The sequence below is a fragment of the Xiphophorus couchianus genome, chromosome 19 (genome assembly GCF_001444195.1).
Source record: "Xiphophorus couchianus chromosome 19, X_couchianus-1.0, whole genome shotgun sequence".
NCBI classification, from domain to species: Eukaryota; Metazoa; Chordata; class Actinopteri; order Cyprinodontiformes; family Poeciliidae; genus Xiphophorus; species Xiphophorus couchianus.
Genome location: NC_040246.1, coordinates 18,633,457 through 18,656,646, shown reverse-complemented (window position 1 = coordinate 18,656,646; position 23,190 = coordinate 18,633,457). Strand labels below are relative to the sequence as shown.

The window sequence follows — 23,190 nt, the reverse complement described above, 5'->3', positions numbered from 1 at the left end:
ATTTTACTTCTAACACTCATAACTTTTGAAAATTTAAAAGTCAATTTTTTTCCTTTTCAATCTGAAAGTTCATTGTTTTTTCTAGCAATTTTCTGAGTTTTTTAGTTCAGAAATTTCAATGTTTTTTTCCCTAGACAATATGAGAATCTCAAAATCTCTGAGGTTTTTTGAAAAATCCTAATTTTGAGATTAATATTTATTCTTAAAAAATCTGATAAATTTCAGAGTATTTTCTTGCTAATTTTAGAGCTCAGTAATTTTCCAGGTTTTTTTCTACTTTTTTTTTTTTTAGCTTAATCTCAAAATTTCTCTTTTTTCCCCCCCACAAATCTTTGACTTTTGGAAATCAGGAATTTCCAAGTTCTTTCTAGAAAATTTCTGTGGCTAATCTAAAAATTTTGGAACTTTTCTCACAAATTTTAAGCTTTTCAAGCTCAGAAATTTACAGGTAAGTTTTTGGGAGGTTTAGAATTTTATTCGACTCTGAGGTTTTTCTAAAAAAAAAAAAAAAAAAAAAACCCCAAAAAACAACTTTTCAGGCTCAGACATGTACAAGTACAGTTTTCTAGAACATTTCTAAGATCAATATCAAATTTTTGAAGCTTTTTGGGTGGAAATTTATCGCCCTAATACTCCGTCTTCCAAAGCAGCCCAGTAATGGAGCAGCATCTCGGCCCTCACCTGGCAGCACCGTCAGGAAGGCGCTGCGGAAGCTGTATCCCATGGTGTTGGCGCCTAAGCAGATGTACATGCCGGCGTCGTCCTCCTTGGCGCGGGTAATGAGCAGCTTGTTGAGGTAGGAGCCGTCGGGCCGGGACCACACCTCCCCGGTGGGCAGCACCACAAACCTGTGGTCCCCCACCTCGATGGTAGAGTTGTAGCGGCTCTCCTCGTGGGACTCCACGCGCTTTAGCCACTGGATGACCGGCTTCACGTCGCTGCGCACTTTGCACTGGAGGGACGTGGTGCCCCCGTAGTCCACCGTGGTGTTTACCGGGTGCGTCCCCGTCAGAACCGGTTTGGAGCTCGTCCTTTCTGCGCAGACGCAACGAAAAGAACCGTCACAAACATTGTTTTAGTCTAAAGTAGGGACGCAAATAATTTATCGTCGACTAACGTTTTATTAGTTTAAATTTAATTCCGATCGATTAGTTAATAACGTCCGTTTAGAGTAGACTTTCTTTTAGTGTTGTAGTTTGGCCGCCATCCAACAGAGGGCGCCGCTAGTCGTCTTTAAGCAGAGCCCCTGATACATAAGAAAAGATGGCGGACAAACTAGAACGGATAAAAGAAATGGTCCAAACAGAGTCCGGCGTGGGATATAAAATGCGCTTTATGCGGTTCTGTTTTGAAATATAAAGACGCAACAAGCTTATCAAGTCACCACATTAATATCGTTTTTATTAAGTAATTACTGAAGGCGAAGATGTGGCAATAGAAAAGCAGAGGGAACATGATGGCACCATGTTGTAAGCTAAAAGAATAAAAATGTCCTTTTTTGTCACACAATCGGAAAAATTCTGTGCAACAGCAACAACATGACAGGAAATATGATTAAATACACTCACACAAAGATAGAATATAAAATGTATAAAAAGACACCAATGAGGAATAAAATAGTGTACAGTAAGGGCAAAATTTAAATATATTTACCATGTAATTATATTTAAAAAAATACTTCATGTTATGGAAAGACAGTCTGCCCTCTTATCCATTAATCGCTAGTTGATCAATTAGATATTAGTTTGTTTATTTTTTGGTCATTTTCAACTCTCCCAGACAGAATATAAAGAAAAAAACTTAAATAAAAAAAAAACAAAACACAAAACTAATACAGAAACAGATAAATTATATTTAAACCCCTGTCAATGGCAAGAAGAAGTAGTGTAGGTAGAAACACAAGCACTGCATCATCAAAATCAAATCAGCAGAATCTTTCCGGTATATTTTTCCTAAGACATATACTGGGGTTCCAGCTAAGTCAGTAGACAAACTCATAAAACAAAAACAATCAAACCTCATTCTATTTGTTTAGCAAATGATTTTCATACTCTTTTATTTTAATAGTGAAAAACACAGTTTTAACTCCTCACAACAATCAACTCATGAATCGATAACTTGCATTCCTCGTCCAAAGTAGCCTAAAGGTAAGAGCTTGTAATTGAGAGAGAGGCAGGAACAGCACATGTAACACAAGAAGTATGTGTGATTAGCTTCCTCTCCGTGCTCCTGGTTGTACAGCGCTGCGCTCTCGGGGGGTTGGAGGGGGCTTTGGCAGACAGCTGGGCTCTAATCAGCTCCAGATTGGCTGGATGGTCCCCTCCCTGAACAAACAGAGGGGCACCAACCCTCACTCTGACTCAATGTGCTTCTCATTGCTGAGAGAACATTCATCCAGACCTGCTGATCACAATCTGACTGCAGTGAAGGAGAGAAGGTTTGTCTGCAGACGCAGACCTGCGGTGGTGCCAATTTGAGTCTATTTCCTGCAGCTACAAGCGCTTTGTGAAAGTATTTACACTTGGGCTGAAACGATTAATCAGATGAATAGATTATCGAAATAATCATCAACTAATTTAGTAATTGATTAATCGCCAACTAGTGTACAGACTCAAAAAAGGCAACATGCTGAAAAAACAACATATTCACAGCAGTAATCAAGCCAAGGATGTGAAATTTTTTTTGGATACATTTTGCATTTAAGATGGAAAAACATTCTTTGTAAATATGTTTTAACCAAAACTCCTCAGGCAACAGTTTTAGTTTCACCCAGTTCAAATTACGCAAACAAAACCTTCTATTAATCAGCTATTGTTGTCTAATTATTCATCAGAAATAGTCAACAGGTCAGCGCTACGCTGTATTGATGTTAAATCAACAGAAAGGGTTGAAGTTAGACGTATTTTTTAAATGCAGATGCTTTGCTACAAATGATCAACCAACGGAATGCTACGTTATTGTATTTCAGGTAATAAAATGTTTTTTTATTTAAAAATGGAATTTAATTATTTGCATTTTCTTGCGTATCTCCAATAGTGAATAAAATAAGTGAAAGTGGTGAAATGAAAAATTGGTATAACGTGCAACTTTTCAAAATTCGAATAATTGATCAAATATTTGAAAACTAAAATAATCGTTAGCTGCAGTCAAAGTCAGATAACAACAAAATCAAACTTTCTGATCTGATACTAATAGATCTGTCATAATAATCAATAAATCAATTAATCACACAATAAGTTATAACAAACTCAATAATGTCCATTTGTATAATTTATGGTTTTTCTCGCTTTTATTTATTTTTTTTTATTACCAAAAACTGGATGATAAATCTCTTCAGTCTGGTGCTTTGGTCTCAAATTGTTTTGAAGGATAATTTTGTTTACAGAGACTTAATTCGTTTTATTTATTGTTTTGTTTATTTATTTTGGATATTTAAAATGTCTTCCGGTTCCAGTTTTAAATGTTCATTAGAAATTAAAGCTTATTGATCTTTGAGAATGTGTTCTTGCATTATTACCTGAAAATGGTCTCAAAGCAACAATATTATTGTTAATCGCTGTAAGTTCTAGGACAATTTATCGTCCAGTGAAATTTGTTACTGTGGCGGCCTAAACACTGCACATCACCTACTCCTCACCTGTCTACTGAAACATGGTGGTGGCAGTATCATGACCCTGGAGCAGCTTTTCTTCTATGAATGACTACAGCTGGTTTGGTTGATACTCACGGATGACTTCGACCTTGTACGTGGCGTTGATCTCCCCAGCCCGGTTGGAGACCCTGCAGGTGTATTTGCCGCTGTGCTCCGGCACCACATTCTTCAGACTCAGAGTCCACTTCCTCTGGCGGCCCTCGCCGACTTCCTGCTCAGTCAGGGGCCGGTCGTCTTTCAGCCACACGATGTCCGGCCGAGGGTTTCCGCTGGCTGAACACTTGAGGCGCACCGTGCTGCCCACGGGACACGCTATCACCCTGCGCCTCATCTTCTCCGGCTGCGTGAAGCGAGGACGAGCTGCCAGGGGGAAATATTTAGTTTGAATAGCCAAAGATTGAGAGGAAATAATTGGGTGGGCATTTATCATATTTTTTAGGATTTATTGTAAAAATGTTTATTAATTGTTGTCATGATAAATTTCAGTTAATGATGTTAAGTATAAAAAAAAATCAAAACGGACAATATGATCGGAAATAGGTTGGTAAATAGATTAGCTTTACTAATTTAGCTTAATTCTGAAGGCAATTGATTTTCATTGGGACTATCAGAGTAAAATACATTCCACAATGTTCAGATTTCTATTAGTAAAGCAAATGAAAACGGCCGTGTATAGAATGATTTTCCTTAAACGTCACACGTACGAAGCCCCTTTGTGTCGGTCCATTGCATAAAATCCAGATAAAACACATTATAGTCTGTGGTTGGAAATTGACAAAATGTGGAGAAATTTGCAAGACAGTGCGGTTTGTTAAAAGCAGGACATTAGACTTGGAGTTCTTACCCAATTTGTCACCACCTGGTTCTGGTTCTGCTCCGTTCGCTGGTCCTGAATTATCAGAGCGAGGGTCATCTGCAGACACAAAAGGAATAGAAATATGTCAGCGCACGACTACATGACAGGAAAAGGCCTTTATTTCTACATGATCAAAAACCGAATACAGTTTTTATAACTTAAATGTGAGACCTATTATGCAAAATTCACTTCTTTCTTTGTGTTTTTATGCTTTTATTTGTGTCTCAGCTGCTTCTAAAAACAGTCCAGAAGCTTAACAAAAAACACTCAGCTGTTCTTTTGGCAATAAGTTAGTGTTTTTTAGTGAATGGAAAAGAAGCAGCTTTGAAAACATTCTGAATGTTGAGTCACATTCTATGTTACCTAGCAACCGCAGAAGAGCCCAGCCCTGTTGCCTAGCAACCCCAGCGGCATTCCAGCATGTGGCAAGTATTTTGCTTTTGACTTTCTATTTAGAAACAACTTTCTGCATTCTTGTTATGTGTAGTTGTACAATTAAGCATTTGTCTGCAGCCATTTTGAGTATAAACGTTGAGTTGGGGGGCGTGGCCACCAGCAGCTTATTTGGATTTAAAGTGACAAGACGCCCTAAAACAGCTCATTCTAAGAGGAGCTAAAATAATTTACCAGACTAAAATGTCATTATCTAAGAATGATTGTGTGGCATAAATGTGATGAAAAATTTTTTTTTGTAGCCCACAGGATAATCTTAACATGTTTAAGGAAGCATAATAAGTCAAAAACAAGCAGCACTTTTAACATCTGACCCTGTTACTGCTACAGAGTCAAGCTGGCCTAGAAATGAGTTTTAAGACTCTCTGCGCAGGCTGCATGCTGGGGTCACACTCTGCTGCATTTGGAAGCAATATGATCGTTTTTTATTAAGCCCTGTTAGAGCGGACAGCTGGAGTTTAGTCACTGGCTGACATCATGCAGCCCAGCTAAGACTGGGCTTAAAGACGTTATAATGACTGAAACTTCATCTACATTTGATGCTCTGCAGACAGAGACATTAAACAGAAGGTACATCCACAGTCAGCTTTTCTAACCAATGCATTCTTAAAATAAAATAAAAAAAATAAGCGAATGTATTCATTGCGACTCAACGTAACTATTTCTACCTTCTGTGACTGATTTTAATTTCTGGCTCTGCTGGATTCTGCCGCATCGAGTCTGACTCACTTTATTCCCTCCTCTTGGTTTGATTGGGTCAGGTAAAGAGGCCAGATGTGACTTCTAACCCCCGCCGCTCTGCCTCCCTCTGAGAACCCTGAAACCGTCGGAGCTCTCCTGGGTTCTCTAGGTACAGGCCCTCCTTTGTTTGTCCCCTGCAGCACCGATCCCAGCCATGATGTCATGGCTATTTGGAGGGGCTTTAACTGGCCAACGATAATAACCAAAGAAATATTTCCCTCTTGCTCACTTGGGCTCTCCACATTCCTGCCGGTTCCTGAACTTCCCAATCCAAACAGATCCTGGTCCCGCAATGCCGGGGTTTTCTTTCTGACTTCAGTTTTTTTTCATTGAATTTGTTTCCTCTCTGCTTTTTGGTGATTTTAGGGAACAATGACGCTCTTTATGCATCTGAGCCGTTAAAGCTATCCCGTGCCACTATTGTTTTGGCACAATGCAGGCTCAGAAAGCTGCAGAGGTGGGACGTTTTGAGGCCAAACATATACATTTAGCTGTTTCAGAGATTAATTTAGTGTGATGGAAAGTAACCAAAAGCTGATTTTTATCACAAATAAAAGAAGCAAGGAGTTTTCTGCTCATTTCTCACACTTTAAGCCTGAATGAATTTTAGTGTGAGACATAAGCAGAAAACTAACTGATTAAGACTAATCAAAAACTTTGTTATGTAGGGCTGCAAGTAACGATTATTTTAGTAATCAATTATTAATCAGATTAATCTGATGATTAATCAACAGAATTGATTAATGATCAATCCCCAAGTAGGAAATGGTTGGGGATTAGGACTGAAACGATTAATCGGATAAACTGTGTTGAATCGATTATGGAACTAATCGTCAATTATTTGAGTAATCAATTATATCGATTAATCAATATAATCGTTGATTAATCTGATGGGTAACCAATTACTCAGATAGAAAAAATTGGCATATTTGTCAGATTTTTCATTTAGCCATTTACATTTTTTATACAATATTAAAAATACATTAAGAGATGCAAAAAAAATGTTTCCTTTATTAAATAAGAAAATAAGTTTTATTGCCTAAAATGGAATTTAGTGAACGCTTGATCATTTGTAGCAAAAGATGCATCTGCAGCTGAAATATAGTTCTAACATCAACATGTGAAAAGTTCAATCCTTTCTGCCTGACCTAACAATACAGTGCACTAATCTTTTAACAACTTTTTCTATTAACCAATTAATGAATAGGTAGCAAAAGGTGCATAAGATTTTTTTTTCTGTACAAAATTTGAATTGGGTGAAGTGAAAACCACTTGTGAAGTTCTGAGGAAAACATTTTTAAGTTGTTTTAATCTTAAATGGAATATATATGTATATATTTGTACAGTTTTGGCTGAATTACATCTCAGAATGTGTTGTTCTTTCAGCAGTTGGCCTTTTCTGAGTCTGTGCACTCCAGTTAACAATTAATCGGTTACTAAATTAGTTGACGATTATTTAAATAATCGATTAATTCACAATTAAAGCGAGTTAGTAAGCCATTATAAAATAAATATATTCACTGATTATGTGTAATTAATTTGAGTCAAGGTAAATAACTATCTGCAACATTTATAGAATCTTATTGCCTTTCTAAACGACTGGTAATAATCACTTGCAAAGTGGAAAAGAAGAATTATAAAACTGATAATTTCTATGCATTTTTTAGTTTAATTGGCTTTTTTGACAGACATAGTCCTGCCTCCATCCGGTAGTTGTTAAAGTCCTGCAATCATCTTGTGACGTGAAGCAGAGCAGTTGAAGTAGACGAAAGGTCAGCTCTGAGGTGCTGGTGCTCACCACATACACCAGTAAACATTACAAGAATCTGGATCCAAATGCAACCTATTCTGAGGCTGAAAACTTCAAGTTTGTTAAAAGGCAATTTTGATCCAACTCGAATTCATTCATGATGTCCCTGCAGTGTTTGTGGTCTGACGCCATCCTTTCTCACTTCATTCACAAAACCAGCCGCAGGAAACGGTTCCACCACACACACTTTCTGCTGGCTGAGGCACAAGAACGAGCCAGAGGAGGGATTTTTATATCAGTGTGGGCTCCGGGGATGGCTTGGCATTAGGACTGAAACGATTAATTGGATTAATTGTGATGAATCAATTATTGATATAATCATCATCTAATTTAGTAATCGATTAATCGTTAACTGGAGTGTACAGACTCAAAAAAAGGCCATTTGATGAAAGAAGAACACACTCAGAGCAGCAATTAGGTCAAAACTGTAATAAAATGTACATATGATTTGCGTTTACGATAGAAAAACAACATTGTATCTAATCGATTAATCGTCAGAAGAATCGATTAATTGATAACTAAAATAGTCGCTGGTTGCAGCCCTTTCGGGTTTATGTGACGTCCAGAGAAAGCTCAGCACTACGGCCTTGCATCACCTCCAAATAGCTAACACATGCGAACATCTGGATGTTTTACTCCAGATGGGAGCAAAATTTTTTTAAAAAGCTTCACGAGAGCCAACAGGAGAACTAGATTTTTATCTAGTTTTACAGTTAAACTAGATTTTAACTGTGGACAGCTGACAGATTATGCTAATCTGCAAAATGGCGACAGCAAACGTTGGGAGAAAACACGTGAATACATTTTCTGAAAATGGTATCTTCTGTTGAGTATTCATTGACCAATCGATGTATACTAATCACTATACAACACTTTGACCTTTTTGAATTATTCACCTAGAAATTAACCAAAGTATGAAAAAATTAAAATCACTAATAAAAACTAACACTATTTAACTAGTAATAACTGATATAAAAACTAGCAAACACACTCTAAAACTAATTAAAATTAACTAAATTAGACAAGCAAAATGTCACAGCAAAATAAAACTAAACTATAATGAAAACCCCAAACTATCATAACCCTATCAAATCTTTGTTCTTGTAATATTATGACTTTTTCTGCTAATTAACTAAAAACCCACAGCCTGGACCTAATATTCAGACAACAAACAAATTGAATCTGCAAAACACAATTGTCAAACAAGAAATATAGAAACACAAGGAGTGAATTAGTGAAAAAAAAATCTACATTTTCCCCAACAAATCAATCAGTAAAATTTGATTGATCAATAACATTCGATTAATCAGTAGAATCTGATTAATCAATACAATTCGATTAATAATTCAAATTTGATTAATCGGTAAAATTGATTTATCTCCCAGCCTCAGATTTCTGTTTCTGCTCTCATGTCCGTCATCCTGCTTCAGCTGCTGGCTTATCGTCTCTCATTTGTTTTTGCAGCGGTGCGTTTTAATCAGATTACTGGGCCTCATTGTCAGAATCCTGCCAGTGCGCAATTATCATGAGCAAAACTTTCCATTAACTCAGCTAATTAATTTAGCTGCCTGCCAGTATGTTTCTCCAGAAGATCTGAGAGGAGTTTATTTATTTGAAGTTGTGTAAATGAGGGGTAGCCGACTCCCTGCGCAGCATCCATCAACCATCATCCATCACGCCGCTTTGTTGTTTCTTTTGACTCACAAAGAGAAGAGCTGCAGTCGGTCAGGACGACTGGAACCTGGCAGCACTTCAAGAGCATTCCTTTGCAAACAGAACCAGCAGAGAACTGAAAGAGGACGGTGAGGAGACGGGGCGGGGGGCATGTTCTGTTCTAGAGAGATTTCTTTCTTCCCATCTGTCCTCCCAAGAGCTATCTGAGGAATCTGGTCCATCAGCGCAACACGGCGCCTCCTCAATCCCTCCAGCTGGCTGTTTGGGCCCTGTTTGGATGGGGAGTCCTGACAACTGGCCCCATCAGCCCCCAAGGACCCCGTCCAGAGCATGCAGCGACTCCTGTGTCCTCTGCAGATTAAGTCCCAGCAGGTTTTATCTCAGCTTTAGCATGGGATTGTCATATTAACATTTACAAGACTGGAGGTAATGTTTATGTCTGCAGGGATGATGTACTGCAGAGCAGGGTTCTAATAATTTAGGGTTTTTCATTATGGTGTAGTTTAATAATGTGTCTTTTTGTTTGTCTAAATTAGTCAGATTTAGTTTTTAGAGTGTTTGCTAGCTTTTATTAGTTATTATTAATTAAATATTGCTTACTTTTAGTTAGGTAATTTTAGTTTTTTCATACTTTGGTTCATTTTTAAGTGCAGAATTAAAAAAGGTCAAAGTATTGTATTGTGATTATATATACAACATTTGGGTAGTAAATACTCAACATATGACACCATTTTCAAAAAATGTGTTCGATTATTGTTGAACGACCAAATGACTGGTGTTTTCTGGCGTTTTCTCCCAACGTTTGCTGTCGCCATTTTGCGGACTAGCATAAACACCGCAAGGAGGAATATTGAATACCATAATTTGGCAACAGCTGACATAAATTTCTTGTATTGGGAAAAAATATCAATTTCATATCAGTTCAAAAGGCTAATAAATAGATTCATGAACACAAAAACAAACAATTTATCTATGATTTCAGTGTGTTTGTTCCATAAACGTAAGATATAGTTCTTGTAATAGTTTTTCCACATTAATTACCGTTTGTATTAATTTTTGTTGACAACAATGTTTTCTCAGTTTCAGTTTTTGTTATTTCGAACTATAACTTTTGTAATCTCAGGGGAATGAAGTTGCAGTTTTATGAGAACTACCAAAGCATCTTTTTAGGTTCTACTTTGGTATCGGGTTTGCAGCTGAGGAAACACTTCATCTTTTAACGTATCAGAATCAAATTATCATCAGTACCAGGACTTTGAAACAACTGAGTTAAGGCCGAATCTTTGAAATAGATTCGGCCTTCAAAGAAAGAACAAAAAATTTCAGATTTTGTTAACTCTAAAACATTTTTACCCAAAATTAGGAGTGGGCATTTATCATATCGTTTATCATTTATTGTGAAAAATTTCTAATCATGATAAGAATTTTGATTTATTGTTGTGACAATTTCAGCTAACAAAACTCACACAGTATGATCTGAAATGTTATTTTCTCTACTGTTTAATCCACTAGAGTGTCAATAAATATCAGCAAATTTGAAAATATGATTAAATGTGGTTAAATCTGTGTGACGTTAAAAGACATAAATCACTTTTTTAAGTAAATGACATCCTGAAGAAACCTATTTAAAATGGGAATCTTTTTTTTTTTTGTGGTTCTATGAAGGCTGTTGAATTTTAGTCATACAGTTTTCTAAAAAATACTAAATAGATTTTTAATCTTTAATGTTATCACAATAGTACCCCAAAATATTGCAATAAAATTCATATCACCCAACTCAAAACTACTTATTCTCACCATTTTAATGTTTTTCTATTAAAATTGCATCTTTATTCTGCTAATATTTTGAATTATGATCAAAGATTAAAATAAAAGCCTCTTTTCAAAAACGTTTTCTCTCCTTTGTAATTTCTTTTTTAGAAAAGAAAATGAGAAAAATAAATCAATCGGAAATCATATCTGGCATTGAAAACAGCAGTGTGTGTTTGGTCTCTCTTTTCGCTCTTCGCCACATGAGGAAGAGGAGGAATTACAGCAGAGAAAATCTGGATTGAGAGGGAAGCCAGAAAGCTTCGATACAACTCCATAAAGGGCAAAAACCCTCCTGATGAAAATCAGAAGAACTGATTTTCTCAGCAGGTCTTCAGTTTAAATATGTGATGCAGCTCATTCCAAAGAAAACCGTAGAGTGTGAGAAGAGCTACAAACGTAGCCGGGTCGGACTGACTGCTTACCTCCAGGTTCAGATTTGGGATGATTTTATTTGGAGTTGGGAAAGTTTTACATTGTGTTTGGGCTGAAAACTATGAATCAGATCTGGCAACTCTGCCGAACGTCGGCATGTCTGTTATTTGTGAGAGTGACATCGGACTTTGATGTTGACGTTTAACGAAGACGCGGCTCGCCACGAAAACCTGCTTCCTGGAATTTATCCACTTTGGAACCAGGTTTAAAAAATTATAATTTTCGGTCTACCAGGACACTAAATCCATGTGGATGCGAAGCCTAAACTAGAGCTGCAACTAACGATTATTTTACTTATAGATTAATAGATTCTGATGATTAATCGATAAACCGATTCTGACAATTAATCAATTAATTGAATAAAAAACTGGCACATTTTGCAGATTTTTCATTTGAGTTTTTAAAATATGCAAATAAACAATTTAATCCTTCTTTTAAATAAAAATGAAACATTTTTATTGCCTAAATGCAACAACATATTACTCCCATGTAGCAAGAGACGCATCTGTAGCTAAAAAAATACTCTTAACATGTGAAAAGCTCAACCCTGTCTGCTCAAATTATCATCAGTGTACGGCTGATCTATTGATTATTTTGATAATTGATTAGATAGCAAAAGATTAGATAGCATTTTTTAACAGAATTTGAACCGGGTGAAGCTAAAGCTGCCATTTGAGAAGATTTAGTTAGACCATATATAGAAAAGTAAGTTTTTTTTATCTTAAAGGCAAAATGTATACATTTTTTGTAGCGTTATTGCTTAATAACTTTTCTGAGTGTGTTGTTCTTTCAGCATATAGCGTTTTTTGGCAATTAATTGATTACTACATTAGTTGACGATTATTTCAGTAATCAATTATCAGGCTTTACCCCAGTATATTATAAGCCTGGCGGGCCACCAGGCTTTACTTGTGCCCCCACCAGGCTAAACATTGTTTATTTAAGACTTTTTAAAATGCATTTTTAAGACTTTGTACTTGGTATTCATGTATTAATCTTCCAATCTTCCAATAACACATAATTATCAAGTGATATTATCAAATTTCCTGTCAACTTTAAAAAAAAATTGACTCAAAAATATGTGGCTGCTGGATGAATGATGTCCTAGCGCCCCAACCACAGGACTAAAGTTTTCTGGGGAAACTTTGCAATTGATCACGATTAATCATTTCAACCCTATAGAAACAACCATATTCTCTCATCATCAAAGATTTCAGCAACGCCTCTCCACTCGGGGTTCATTTTTATTTAAAACAAGAACTGCTCTGAGACCGAGTGAACGGGTATCTGTAACGTAAAAACCCAAAGGGCGATGTCTGATACTGTTTAGCAGAGCTCTGTTGGCAACCCTGGCATTACAGATGGCTGTGCTCCAACATCTTCAGCCTCTAATTTAAACACAATCAGCTGACACCCAGGCTTTGAACTTGCTTAAACCGTGCTCTGTGCACGCCGCGCTGCATCAACCGGCGTTTTCTGCGTTTCCTCTGATGCACAGCCGTCACGAGGTCGGGGTGAAACTCCTCCTGTGAGATACAGCAGACTCTGGGGCTAATTAGGCATCTTAGAGTAATTAGACTAAACACAGCCTTCACGCTCCACTCCACTCATTCATCGTGCTGCGCCCCGGTGAAGAGGAAATGCACTGTACCCAGACTGGGTCAGAGCGTCTCTAATCCTGGAAGCCCTGCGCAGAGCTCTGAGGCAAACCGGCACTTTAACACTGAATGTGGTTCTTATTGTGGACCTCCTGCACACAGGCAGCCTGGGGAAAAGGAAGAGCTCAAGATCCAACTGAGTCACAGAGGATGAAGCAGCATGAAACAATATCCCAGGCTGCTGTTGACTTTGGACAGAGAGAGGTAAAGAGCTGCAACGCAGGCAGAGGCGAGGGGATCAGGCGGTAAAGCGCCAGAAATCTGAATGATGATGTCTTTAACCAGCGGCACGCTCTGCAGGGAAATGATGTCGCATGTCAGAACCACAACTCTTCCTTTTAGTCCGGTAGACTCGGGTCGATTGGGAACAGAATTGCAACATTTGTAAGAATGTCATGATGAATTTTGCTGGACAATAAATTGTCCCATTAGTTGTTGTGATAAACAATAATATTGTTTATCAAGTAATGTAATGGTAATGGCATAATAATGCAAGATTGCATTCATATATTTCAATAAACTTTAAATTCTAGAGAGCATTTAACACTGGAACTACAAGACATTCCAATTTAATTCAATTCAAAAATATTTTATTGATCCCAAAGGGTAATTAAATATAATTTTATTAAATTTAAAATGACATTAAATATACAAAATAAACAAAACAACAAATAAATTGAATTATGGAGTCCCTGTAATTAAAATTGTCATTCAGAAAATGGCTAGTTGAGACCAAAACACCAGTCTGAAGACTTTTGTCCAGTTTTTGATAGAAAGAAAAAACAATAAATTAAGCAAACTAAAATTATTGAACTTGTTTTAATTTATCAGGCGATTAAATTGATTTATTTCTTAAACATTTGTTACATTTTAAACAACCCAAACGAATCAGAAAACCTGTTTACCTCATTATCACTACAGCTGGGCATTACACCAATTTCATCCATTAATTGAATTTTTGGTTTTTGAAGAATTAATTTTTTGAAAAGTTGGATATTTTCCACCAATGGGATTCCATACTTCAGAGTGATGTCAGCGCACCCCGCCATCACATTTTACAGCTTCTATTTATTTGAACTTTGAATTCAGGTCAACTGTACGACAAAATATAAGGGTCAGACTAAGATATTTTCTGATCTTTTTAATTACAAGAATAACGTCTTAATGTTACAAGAATACAGTCGTCGTGATACGAGAGTAAAGTGTTAACGTTAGGAGAATTACGTTCTAATTTTATGAAAACTTAAACATGAAAAACAACCAGACAATTATTTATTCAAGTTTTTTTCTCATTAAAAAACCTCTTTCTCATAATTTTAAGACATTCTTATTGTCATACTTTTGCAGGTATTGCAAATATTCCCAAATTAGCACTGCAAAATCTGTCATTTGGATTTTAAAAAAATCACAAAAACAATTAAAAAAAAATCTGGAAAGGACCGATCAATGTGAAGAGATGTTCAATATTATTTAATTGTAATTAGCACTTATTGAATGCGGCGACTGCCACGTATTTATCTTAACAGTTTGTTAATGGTTTTCATCAACACATTCAGGCACAACCGGCCCATTGAGAACATTGTTCTCAACAAACCAACCAGAGTTTGGCTAAACTGAACCAAACAGGTTTGGTGTGAATGTAAACCGAACACCGTGGTGTGAAAGCACGGTTAGGGCGCGTACCCACCGATAATGATCAGGGTGTAGTTGACGTTGACGCTGCCGAAGCCGTTAGTCGCCTGGCAGTTGAAGGTCCCGGCGTCGTCGGCCTCCACCTCCTTGATCTTCAGGCCCATCCGAAGCACGCGGAAGCGAATCCAGCCGCTGTGGATGATGCGTCCGTCTTTGGTCCACCGGATGAAGGGCGGCGGGTCTGCTTCCACGGGACACGGCAGCTTGATGGCGCTTCCCAAACGGGCCGTTTGTCTGTGGGTGACCCGGTCCGAAACCCGAGGAGGTCCTGAGGAGAAAGAAGAACAGAAATATGACATGATTAGGAAAATGGAAAATTCTTTGGGGATTTGCTTTTATTGAACCACATTACAGTTTTATACCATCATGAAGAGCCACAACATCTCAATCAAATTAAAGTCTAGACTTTGACCAGGTCACTACAGAAGTTTGTTCTGCTGGTTTGAGGCTTTCAGAGGTGAACTTTCTGTCCCGCCTTGGATCATTGAATTGCTAAATATTGTAGAGGTGAACCATTAAACCAATAAATTTACTTAAAACTGGATCATTGTCAGATATTTACACGTAAAACTGATCTTATCTGCAAACATTTAATAATCAGTCTCTGTCTCCTTCTGCTTCGCTGTAAAGTATTTTTTAATTGAGTTGAATTAACAATAATCAACCCTCTGTTGCCAAGTGCAGCCTGAAGTGACCCAATTCAGATATTTTTTTGACGTAATACAGGTCAGTATCTGATCTTTTCATGACAGTCTGAACAACACAGCTCGGATTCTTTTCGAATGCGAACCATGCCGCTTGGGTACCCGATTCAAATGTGACCTAACGTCCGGCTCGCATTCATCTGACCTGAACGTCACTGATACTCGACAAACATCACTGTTCTGCATCCTGATACACACAAGCGAGAAGAAAAGCAACAACCATGACGAACCATAATGAGGATTAAGCCATTACTGTGCTGGCTCCAGTCGGACAACAACTTCAAAATCATAAGCTATGCTCCACCGTTAGCATCCATGTTCACTTCCACAAACACTGAGCACTTCTTCTTTATGGCGGCTGGCAAAACTCTGGACACGCTGATGTTATTGCGCCCTCTATTGTGCATGCGGGACACTTTCAGGCCGTTTGCAGTTCACACTGGAGATCACATACAGGTCGCAAATATTTGGAAGTGTGAACGGCCACAGCAAAAAAAATCTGAATGGACAAAGAATCGTAATTGGGTCACTTCAGGCTGCAGAGTGAACGCAGCCTTAGAAAGCTACATTTAGCAACTTTTCACACAATCAGTGTTGGCCAGTATCATAATTGGCAGGTGAGGCTTCTTAAAGGTCAATGATTGATCAGAAAACTGCAATAGATGAATCCCTAAAATTTTGCATTGTTTTTTTAACTGAAAAAATAACATTAAGATAAATTTTACATTTGAGTCCAGGGTTGTAGGTCGGCGCCAAAAGTTGCTTCCAAATAGGGTGAAGCGATAAGGTCTTAAGGTTTCATCACAATATTTTGTGATAACGATAAAAGTGATGATAAGAAGTTTATTAATTCTTTTAGGTAACTATAACACAAAAATCATAGCCACACAAACACAAATACTGTTTTGGAAAAACATTCCCATTTATAATCCACTTCTCTAGAACATCAGTCACTTAAAAAGCATGATTTATATGTGTAACAAAATTGAAAGTGAAAAATTCCTAAAAGATACTAAAGATAATAATGGGCCGAGTATTAAGCCTTGGGGAACTCCGCTATTGATCAACAAAATGGCCACTGATCAAGAGATAAAAATCTTACCTTTGGTAGAGAGAACAACCAGTACAGGTAGTCTGGCTTTTTGTTTCTCTCTCTAACAGTAGGCAAAGAGAAAGAGTAAAGTTTGTCTATTTTCTGCAGATTAGCCAGAAATCTTGAAGTCAGATTGTAATAATTGGGCAAGCCGTGTGGTTGCTCCGTGAGCAGAGAGGGTAAACTGTTCTGGCTCTCGTTCTCCGTTTGGCATGCAAAGATCAAAGCCATGAGGCGGTTTGGCGGCGGCGGGGGAGCGAAATGGACAGCAGCCATTTCTCCAGCTTTTAATTGGCTCAGGGGTGCTCCCTCAGATCCGGTGCAGCGGACCGGGCCGAAACGCCCTGTGATGGTGTTAGAAAGCCTGAACAGAGCCCCCCAACCCTCCAACACCACTAAAAGCCAAACAAAACCCTGAATCAGTGAGCGGAGCAGACACACAGGAAAAACAGAAGCCTGAAGGGGCGACTGAGGGGGAGGCGAGTCGGCCAGACCCTGCAGCTCCACACAGAGCCCAGTCTGTGCCTCGGAACAAACGGCTGGCTGGATCGCAGTAAAAACAACGCGCAGGGTAAGTACACACTGCCTCTCCAACTCACACAGGGCCGCATTCCTTTGGCGCATTTCATGCATATATGTGGCAAACAGTGTGGTGGCAGGTAACGCCATCCACACACAACGTCTTCAAATCAAACAAAATTGGCGTCAAACTTTTTGTGCAGCAACGATTTTTGTTTGTGCTGCTATTATTTTATGAATATGAATGTTTCCAGAGATCAAAGGTCAACCAACCCCCCGACCCCATATTTATAAAACCACAAATTTGGTCTCAAGTCAAATATTCTAGCTAAATTAACTTAATGTTGATCTCTGGTGACCTCTGGAAACTTTAAAAAAAAAAAAAAAGATGCATTTTCCATGATCATGTGTTACCTAAAAATACTATATATATCAAATATGACAAAAGAAATTCTACTTCCTGGTTTAGCACCTTGGAATTGAGGCTGTCGCTTTAAAAACTCCTCCTCTTTCTAAAACTCCGCCTTCAGGAAGTCATTCAATTTCAAAATTCAAAAATACTTGAATTGATCCCAAAGGGAAATTAAATGTTGTCATATTAGTTCAAATTCTTCAGAGTCACAACATGGCTCCTCTATTAACCCTTTAACAATGTTTTTGCCAGCGTTTCAGTGAGGAGTAGCTCCTATAACAAGATCGGCAGATGTTCCAGCAGATGTTTGCTAATTTCTCCTGACTAGTCTGAAGGAGCTGAATGGGGGAGGGCTGCTCTGTGAGGTGAAAATTTGGAAACTGCAGCCCTGAAGAGGAGCTGTGCCTCGAAGGCGGGGCTAAGGCCACCTAGGCTTTTTGCACAGCTGAATGGTTGCCATAGAGATTAAAGGATTCATCAAACATGCATGAAATAATCAAAGCGTCACTCCAAGTGTGTTTTGGATGAGAAAAGAACATTATAACATGATGTAAAGCTAAAAAAAGTTGATTTTACATAAAATCAATGCCCCTTTGGATGCACAAACTAGCATAGATGTAGTAAAATTAATTTATATCAATTTTGTTTGATTTTGTAAATGTGGCCAGAGAGGACAAGTTGATCTCTGGTGATCAATTAAAACTTTTTTCTTTAAATCTTAAAAATTAAACATTTTTTGTTGCACAAATGTAGCATAAAAGTTTGTGGAGTTTTCTATGACTTTTTATTTTTGTGTTTTTATGATGTATAGCACTTTGAACTGCCTAGTTGCTGAAATGTGCATTGCAAATAAAATTGATTGATTGATTGGTTGGTTGAATGACTCCGTATTTCACTTGATTTTTGTAAATGTGGCCTGGCTGGTTGACCTTTGATGACCTCTGGAATCACTTGTTAATATCTTTAAAATGATAGTGGCACAAACTAAAACTGCAATAATTTTAGTTAAATTACGGGACTATAGACATAATATTAGCAGAAGAAACCGAAATTTTATCAGAACATCTTAAAATTAAAGAAAGAGAAAATTGTTTTAATGAGAAAAAAGCTTCTCGAGATCCGACGTGACCGGCTCGTGATTTTTTTCTTCAAAATAGACTGAGTTGTTTGTACAGTCGGTTCAAAGACCTGATACTGATAATAAATTCATACTAATTTGATAACTTCCCTAGATTCTCAACATTTTTTTGCATTTGTTATTTTTTGTGTAGGAGTTCTCATAAAAGTACAACTCAATTTTCTCAATATTTCGACTTTATCCTTTTGATTCAAAGTCCAAATAAATAGAAGATGTCAAACAAGATTAAATCACTGGGAACTATGGAAGAAAATTCCAGATTTTCCTAAAATAAAATTTTCCCAAACCAAAAATTAGGTTAATTGATGAAATTCCCTAATCGCCCAGCTCTAATACCAGACAAGCTGAGTGATAAAACCCAGAGAAACAAAGAGTTTTATGTGACATTCAAACCAAGCAGCTCATCTCTGAGTCTTTATCAGCCGTGAATTAACAGAGTTTCTCCTCCTCCTCTCCTCGCAGGACGGCCTCTTCTGGTCTGCAGCAAGCAGGAAATTAGAACTGTCACTGTTTCTTTCTGAGGAGACGCTGCAACCGCAGTATTTTTGGTTTGAATTTCACTGATTTAGCGGAAGAGAACGAGAACTGAGGCATTCATTGCTGCTCCTCAGCAGGATCTGCTTTGAGGCCTAAAACGGGTCAGAGTTTGGGCTCAAACTGCTCTGCAAAAATTTATTCCTTCAACAAATCGGCCTCATTCATCTCCTCCTGAAAACACATTGTGAATTAATGTCAGGCTGACAGAAGCAAGTCCTGATTTATGTCCAAGGTCCATCTGGAGCAAACTGTCAGCGCACTTTGACCCCGCTCCAACATTTCTTCTGTTAATGCTGGAAACACGTTCATGACGGATCAAATGTCCTCCTGGGAAACATTAAAAGAAACCAAAAACATTTTTTTCTCCACTTGACAAACCTTTGAGATGTTTGTGGAGCATTTCCCATTGAGTGTTAATTCACACCAACCTGTCAGCAGAAGGCCAAGCATTCAAGAACCAAATCAACATAAAATAACCTCAGTATTTGCTAAGAGGTGGAAATCAGCACCGATTTCAACACCAGGAGCTAGAAATATTTACAAAGTGTTTCTTGTAAGCGTTCTTTCAGCCAGCTCACCAGCAATGTGCAGCAGCATTTGAAGGAGTGTGCCTAACACTCTTCTAGCACTGGTAGAGTTTATGTATAATCAGGTATATTTGGTGTTTGAGCTTAAACAGTTTGAAGAAACTGTAAAAATTCGGACTTGAACTGTATTTATAATAGTGAGCATTTACAGAAACAAACATCTTAAACGTTATTATGCAAATTTAACATTTTGCATGTTTTTTGTACTTCCATTTTGGTCTCAACTGCTTCTAAATATAATCCAAGTACTTAAAAAAAACAAACACCAAGTCGTTTTTTGGCAGTAAGCTAAGGCTTTTTGAAGTCTAGGAAATGAGCCATTTCAAAAACCTCCAGAATGTAACAGCCGTTACCTAGCAACCCCGGCGGAACTCTGCCCATCATCTAACAACCCCAGCAGAGCTCTGCCGTCACCTAGCAACACAAGTGGAACTCCAGCACATTTGGTCAGCTGGTTTTACTACTTGGTGCATTCTTGACGCTCCACTTCTGCTTTCCAAAGACGTAAGGTTGCATGACTGAGCGTCTGTTAGCAGCCATTTTAACGTGAAAGTGTAAATGTTGTGTTGGAGGCGTGGCCAGAAACAGCTTATTTGGATTTAAAGTGACAAGAGCCCATAAAACTGCTGGAAGGAGCTCAAAATAGGCAAAATAATAAACTAAAATCTCATTATCTAAGAATTACTTTGAGCAAAAAATTTTATTAGCATGTTTTTATAGCCCATACATCTGTCCTAACCTGTTCAATGAAGCATTTAAAGTAAAAAAATTAAAATATTCACTGTTACTTCTCAGTGTTTTGAACAGTTTTGCACTAACACACTAAAAACACTCTGGCTGCCGATCCGAGCATCAGGAATGTGACACAAATGATTTCCTCCTTGCCTCTCCGCTCTCAAACAGCTTTTGAAGTTCCTCTCAAAAACAAGGCACGGCGAGTGCTGAAATCAAGGACGCGGACCGAATAACTTAATAAGTATTTGCGTTGCAAGCGTGATTGGCATCTCTTCTTCTCCTCCTCCGGCCTCTCAAGGACAAACTCATCCAGCCTTGGACTTAAAAGCCTTGGAAGCACAACGGAAAAAATCCAGTTGAGAGAAAATTGGAATATTTCTCCCTTATATGTTAGCCTGAGAGATGAACAGTTCAACATGTGCGGCTCCAGTGTGGAGGTAAAACACACTGAAGTCCTATTGTTCAGTCTCATGAGGAGCTCTGCTGGTAGCTGACCTGATAAATGGAAAGCTGACTCATGACCGACTGGTGAGATTTTCTAACTGCGCGCTCGGATTGTTTGAACTGTTAGCTCGCTAAATGGAGAATGATACACATGACCATATGGGCTTTCCCGTACTACTGCGCTGGTAAAGCGCTCCTTATTATAGCCGGGCTCCATGTGTGAAAGGAATCTTTCATAGCTCAGGAAGGAGGAGGAGGAGGAGGCCTGGCGACTCCCAGAATTAGCCGTATTTTTCTTTGCTCAGTTTGGTGATGGATTATTTTTAAGAGAAAGGGCTGCATTCAATAGGAGGCTTTCTCCAGATTGGGTCTAAATACAGACTTTTCTTAAAGCCAGGGTCAGGGAGCGGGTTAATGAGAAGTCGCTCCAAAATAAGGGTATATTTAGGAAAAATGTTCAGAAAGAAAAAGAAGATTAAACCACTAGAGTAAAAATTTACTTTAATCTTTGATTTATGACCTTAATCTCAAAATTTTGATTTTAATCTCAAAATTCTGACATAGGGTTAGGGTCAAACTTTTGGCTTCATTCTCAAAATTCAGACTTTTTCTCTGATCAGAATTGTTTAAATTGTTTATGCACCGTCAGATAAATCTAGTCTCCAAACTTAAATCAAGCAAATAAATTTGGGAGAAATTTTCAGTGTGGATAAAATGCGGATTTATAAATCCTACAACAGGGAAGAAACAGCTGTGATTATTTTGCTAACAACACAGCTGACATACACCAACAAACATTTGGTTATGTATTTGGATTTTGGCATAGATGGAAACAGAATTAGGATTCTGAGATTAAAGTCAGATTTTTTTTTCAGTGGCCCTAATCCTCTTCCGTACGTGAACAATACACAGACGTGCCATTTATTTTCTCTTTTAACTAAACACCTGTGGATTTGTAGAGTTGTGTACCTGCTCTTCTCTGTGGTCTTTCACTGCAAACATCTCAATGAAACGCTGATAGGCGTTCAAACAGAGAACACCTGGAACCGGAGCCGACCACAAAGAGATTCACAGGATAATGCACGCACCGCCGTCTGCTTTCTGACGCTCTTTATGTGACTTTATTCAGAGAATGCACAGGCTACTACAATATGTTGATTTATAACTGGGATAAACATGGTATTTAAATAAAGAAGGAAATACATGGAGAAGACTTCCTGCTACCAGGAAAGAGACGGTTAATGCATCAGGGAACTACGTCAAAAAGTATTGCATTCTCTTCAAAAATAATGTATTTACTAGTCAGTTTATGTAACATCTTGGATACTGGAAGTCTTTCTGCTACAATATAAGGTTTTTGACAACTATGTTAATATTTCTCTTGTGAGATATCTGAAGTTTCACACCTATTTCTTTAGGATATAAACACCCCACTAAGTTAAGTGCAAAATGCTGGAGGCAAAACAGATCAAACATTGGCTTTCTCTCCCTTTTGTGTGAAATGAATATGACAAAAACTTTCTGTAGGAAGGAAAGAAAGACACAAATCCATCCAAACTATTTGGACTATTTTTAAGTTGTTTTGATGTGGTAATATCGCCGTCTAACAGGTTTGGTTGTGTGTTCTTTTGTGTCTGAAGGGTAAATAAAGGGCTGTTTCATGTTTCCCCATCTCCACCCAACACAAACAAACACATGAATACACTGATTTCCAGTCAACAACAAAACACTTGTCTTTTCCAGCAGCCATTGTACAGCAGTAAAACCAGCTGACCAACACTCATGGAGCTCCACTTGGGTTGCTAGGTAACGGCACGGTTCCAATCGATTGGAATTTTTTGGAAACAGCAAATTTTCCAGACACCAAAATATATCAACTTATTGCCAAAAATATATACAACTGGGTGTTTTTTTTTAGTGCTTGGCTGTTTTTAGAAGCAGTTGAGACCAAAATGGAAGTAAAAAACAATTTGAAAAGGGGAATTTCGCACGTGTCCCCTTTAAGGATGTTTAAACATGTTTTCACTGAAGCTCACTAAAGGTGTACATATGCACAATTTTAAATTAAAATTATTTTTTCTTTTTGTACATTGGATTTAAAAAAAAAACTTCAACTGATGTCAAATACAACAATTTGTTATATTATGATTTAATAAAAAATAAATGTAGATATTTCACAAACAAGTGTTTTTAATTAAGTTTAGTAAGTAGGAAAATCAGAAATCCCCAGTTTTGTAGATG

At 37.8% G+C, this 23,190-nt stretch overlaps 1 protein-coding gene across 1 annotated transcript in view; it reads right to left on the bottom strand.

The window, feature by feature from the left end:
- LOC114133941 (fibroblast growth factor receptor-like 1) overlaps positions 1-23,190 on the bottom strand; it is a 46,642-nt gene that overhangs the window by 1,454 nt on the left and 21,998 nt on the right. The window contains exons 3-6 of the mRNA XM_028000102.1: positions 14,776-15,048; positions 4,497-4,565; positions 3,728-4,012; positions 682-1,035 (exon numbers count right to left, since the gene is read on the bottom strand). Coding sequence (XP_027855903.1) covers positions 682-1,035; positions 3,728-4,012; positions 4,497-4,565; positions 14,776-15,048 — 981 coding nt within the window. The remainder of the gene's footprint in view (positions 1-681; positions 1,036-3,727; positions 4,013-4,496; positions 4,566-14,775; positions 15,049-23,190) is intronic.